General features: G+C 45.9%; 1 protein-coding gene across 1 annotated transcript in view; it reads right to left on the bottom strand.

The window, feature by feature from the left end:
- LOC103197373 (carbonyl reductase [NADPH] 1) overlaps positions 1-3596 on the bottom strand; it is a 6481-nt gene extending 2885 nt beyond the window's left edge. The window contains exons 1-2 of the mRNA XM_007941256.2: positions 3308-3596; positions 2654-2761 (exon numbers count right to left, since the gene is read on the bottom strand). Coding sequence (XP_007939447.1) covers positions 2654-2761; positions 3308-3596 — 397 coding nt within the window. The remainder of the gene's footprint in view (positions 1-2653; positions 2762-3307) is intronic.
- Between the last annotated feature and the right edge of the window lie 474 nt (positions 3597-4070).

Raw genomic sequence — 4070 nt, 5'->3', positions numbered from 1 at the left:
TAACAGCAGCAGATTGTCTTAACTGATGTGTATTTATTGGCGTGCCCCGCCCCTCTCATGACCTAGGAGTACAGATTATAGTACGTTACAAGCCATTAAAAAAAAAAAAGTAGTTGGTTATGTCCAGAACATTGAACATGTATAAAGGGAGAATTAAAAAGAGCCTATTATTAGGCAGGGTCAGACTACAGAAATCCCTATCAGCTTGGACTTTGCTCCTGAGGGATTTTCAGAAGGGGAGTAACTGCAGAGATAGCATAGATATTGCATGAATAGGGAGACTCAAGAAAGGTGATCACTCAAGTGGGTTTGCACTTGCCCAGAAATGACAGTTGAGACCCAGAGCAGGTGCTAGGATGGAAGGGATAAACAAGGAAGAAACTGGTAGGCAAACTCTTAAGATCTGGTAAATGAATTTAAGGAAGTAGGCCATAGTGACCTCCAGAATCCTGGCTGGGATGACAGTAGGGTCATTTTGCAAGACAGCTGAAGACAGACAATGAGTGCCCCTTTGAAAATATCTGTTGTAGATGTGGAGGAGTGAGGAGGGTAGTCAGGAGGATATGGAGAGGCAGGAAGATAAATATGTGGGTCCGGAGCTATGGGAGTATTGTGGGCAGGTATCAGATTGAGGGAGGCTTAATGAATGGATGATGAAGTGTTCATGGCACAGGATGCAGCACAGGCCTGAGCCCACACTGCCACCAGCTGGACAATGATGACCTTTAGAACTTCCACCCCCTGTGCAATTTCCTGTGTGGAGAGTATTTGGAGAGGTAGATGTGCTGGTCAACAATGCAAATGGGCTATTAAGTAGTGCTGGGCTACTAACTGAAAGATTGGCTGTTTGAACCTACCCAGAAATGCCTTGGAAGAAAGGCTTAGCAATCTATTTCTCAAAGATCACAGCCAGGAAAATCATCTGGAGCAGTTCTTCTCTGAAACATATGAGGTCACCATGAGTTTCAACTGACTTGATGGCCACCGGCTTAATGAATTGATGGGAGTCACTGGATGGTGCAAATGGTTAATGTACTCAGCTGCTGAGCAAAAGGTTGGATGGAGATTTGAGTCCACTCAGAAGTGCACTGGAAGAAAGGCATGGTGATCTACTTCTGAAAAAAATTAACCATTGAAAACCCAGTGGAGCAAAGACTCTGACTATTAGTCTCTCCTTGTCTGGAACAAAAGAGAAAGAAGGAAACCAAAGATGCAAAGAACAAACTAGTATGCAGGGATGATAGTCTATACGAACCACAGTCTCATTTTCCCTGAGATGGTGCCAACTACCATTAACAGCCATTCTGATCAGGACCACAGTACAATAGGATGGGATAAAAATGTGGAACTGAACCTCAAATTCCTAAAAAAAAAATCCAGACTTACTGGGTCAGTTGAGACTGGAGGACTCCCTGAGACTATTATCCTGAGATACTTTCTAAACTTTGAATTGAAACTAGGCCACCTTCAACTAAATAACAGATTGGCACACAAAATAAAGAATATCACCCATAAGTATTGTGTTCCTTCAAAGATCATCGCTATGAGACTAAATGGTTAACAATGATTCACAAGCAAATGTGAGAAGGCAAGGAGGCAGGGAAACTAGACTAAAGGCAACAGAACAACTAGAACAGAAATGAGACTGTTCATACAGTGTGAAGAATGTAACCAATGTCACTGAATAATTCATGTATAAATTGTTGAATGGGAACTTAAATTGCCATGTAAACCTTCACCAAAAAAAAAAATTAAAATGTTATAAAAAAACTATTATTTAATTGCCGCAGTCCAGCCGAGGGAAGGGGAAAGCCGAAGATGAAGGATAGGGAGAGGCTCAGACTGATGATCTGAAGCAAAGCTTTATTTTTCGCAGGCATAATATATCTATTCTGAGTTCAAAGGCACAGTTGTAAACTTTCTCAAAACTTCTTGTTCCTTCCCACGTACACTATACCCCAAAATACAACTTGCTAATCATATCAGTTTTTAGAGAAACTCCCTGTTCTTAATAAGCATTCTTATCTGAGAACTGGGAGCATGAGAAAAATAACTTGCACTTGAACCTGCATGTTCCAGGACAAGCTTATTTGAAGAGTACAAAAAACTGCTGGCCCGTCTTCAACGCTGCATAAGCAAAACAACATAACCTTGGGACTCAAATAACAAAGTCCCACAATTCCCCCTTTTTTATTTTTTAAGATGCTGCCTGTCTTAGGCGTTTTGTTTCTATCATTTCTGAGTTGCCCGTCATGGAGATCAAGATTTAATGAATTGGTAATAGTGTTCCCCTCACCAATTGGAGTCCAGCTCTCCTGGAATAAGTTAAGTTCACTTTGGGAGCAGAGAAAAATGAGAGATGACAGATGAATCCTAACGGAATCTAACATGTGAGGGGCATTTGAGCTAAAACCTGAATGATAAAAATGTGCCAAGAGTGTAAAGGTCTACAGATACGGCACCTACCACGGCCCTTGGAGGAATGTAAAGTCCTGAAGTAGAACCACACCTGTCAGGGTACGGACACAAGGAGGTGGCCAGGGTAGGTGGAGTCCTATGACTAAGCAGAGCTGGGTAGATGGGTCAGAGAAAGGCAAAGGTCACTGCCAGTAAGCTAGGCACTAAGGGGTGGTATGCCTCATCACAAACTTACCCTGGGGTTTTATTAGAGGCAGCAACTCAGTGCAGACATCCCGAGTACTAAAAAAGTTTGTTTTCAGTGTCACCTCTGCTTGAATATGAAAGGGTGTAGGATCAGCAGCTTTTGGGAAGAAAAGGACAGAGTTAATAAATTGTAGCATTGTGGTAACTTTCATAGACCGACCGATTAGTCCCTGCCCCGCACCACCACCAAAAAAAAGTTAATGTGCAATCTGATGAACTCCTAGGAAAGCCGGGCGCTGGTTAATAGTTCTGTGCCAAAGCTAATTTGTTTTGATGACATTCTGTAGTTCATAGGATGGTACCAATGGGGAAAAGCTGGGTACAGGATGCACTAGCCCCTGTATACTGTCTTTTGGCAACTTATTGATTAGTTTAAAATACAAAATTAAGAGTTCACCCAACTGCCCTAAAGTCCAATAACAGAGGAACTGTTTGAAGAAAATCTGGAAAAACACCAGCCAGAGGAACATAAATGTGCCTTGACTGGAAAACTTCCAACTCGCGATGGATTCAGATCTCCTTCCCAGGGCCCTCTTTCTTTTTCCCTAGGGAGCCTTCTCCAGTACTCCACAGGCGCAAGAGGCGCCACCCTCAGCGTCCCTACGAGGCAGACGCCCCTGAGACCCCAGCTCCTGAACCTTACTCTTAAAGGCGATGCCCGCGTTGTTGACCAGAACATCCAGTCCCCCGTACTCGCGGCGCAAGAAGTCGCGCAGGGCGCGGATGCTCTGCAGGTCGTCGATGTCCAGCTGATGGAAGCGCGGGCTCAGGCCCTCGGCCTGCAGCTGCTGCACCGCCGCCTGGCCTCGCGCAGCGTCCCGCGCGGTGAGCACCACGTCCCCTGAGAACTGCCGGCACAGCTCGCGCACAATGGCGAAGCCGATGCCCTTGTTGGCCCCGGTCACCAGAGCCACGCGCCTATAGGATGACATGGTCGTTTTAGGGAGGCGGCAGCAAGGACCAGAAACCCAGAGATGGTGTTTAGGTCACCTGTGCGAACAGACCAGGACGTGAATTCTAAGCTGCACTTCCACCCTTAACCACTGAGAGAGGCTGTTCAATACGCATGGGCGGGATGCCTGCCAGAGACGGTTTGGGCGGAACGCGCAGGCGCAAGCGAAGGATTGCCCCTCACACACACCCCTGAGGGGGAGGGACCAGCGCGGGAAAGGTCGTTTCTCTCCCTCCTGGGTTCAGTGGGTCTCACCTAAACCTGCAGAGAATACCTAAGGAAGAGTGAACTAGGGTATTTATACTTTAACTCCCAAGAATCGTTAATTGTGGGTGACTTCCCTAACAGGACACCTTCTCGGGGTTCCAGAAAGAACCTCTCTGGGCACAGAGAGGCATTGTCTTGTATCTGCAAGTTAACAGGAGCACGCCGAGTGGGCAGAGGGACATGACCA

This window comes from Orycteropus afer, unplaced genomic scaffold (genome assembly GCF_000298275.1).
Source record: "Orycteropus afer afer isolate SDZICR_OR568_19922 unplaced genomic scaffold, OryAfe1.0 scaffold00078, whole genome shotgun sequence".
Taxonomy (NCBI): Eukaryota; Metazoa; Chordata; class Mammalia; order Tubulidentata; family Orycteropodidae; genus Orycteropus; species Orycteropus afer.
This window is presented reverse-complemented; position numbering and strand designations above follow the sequence as displayed.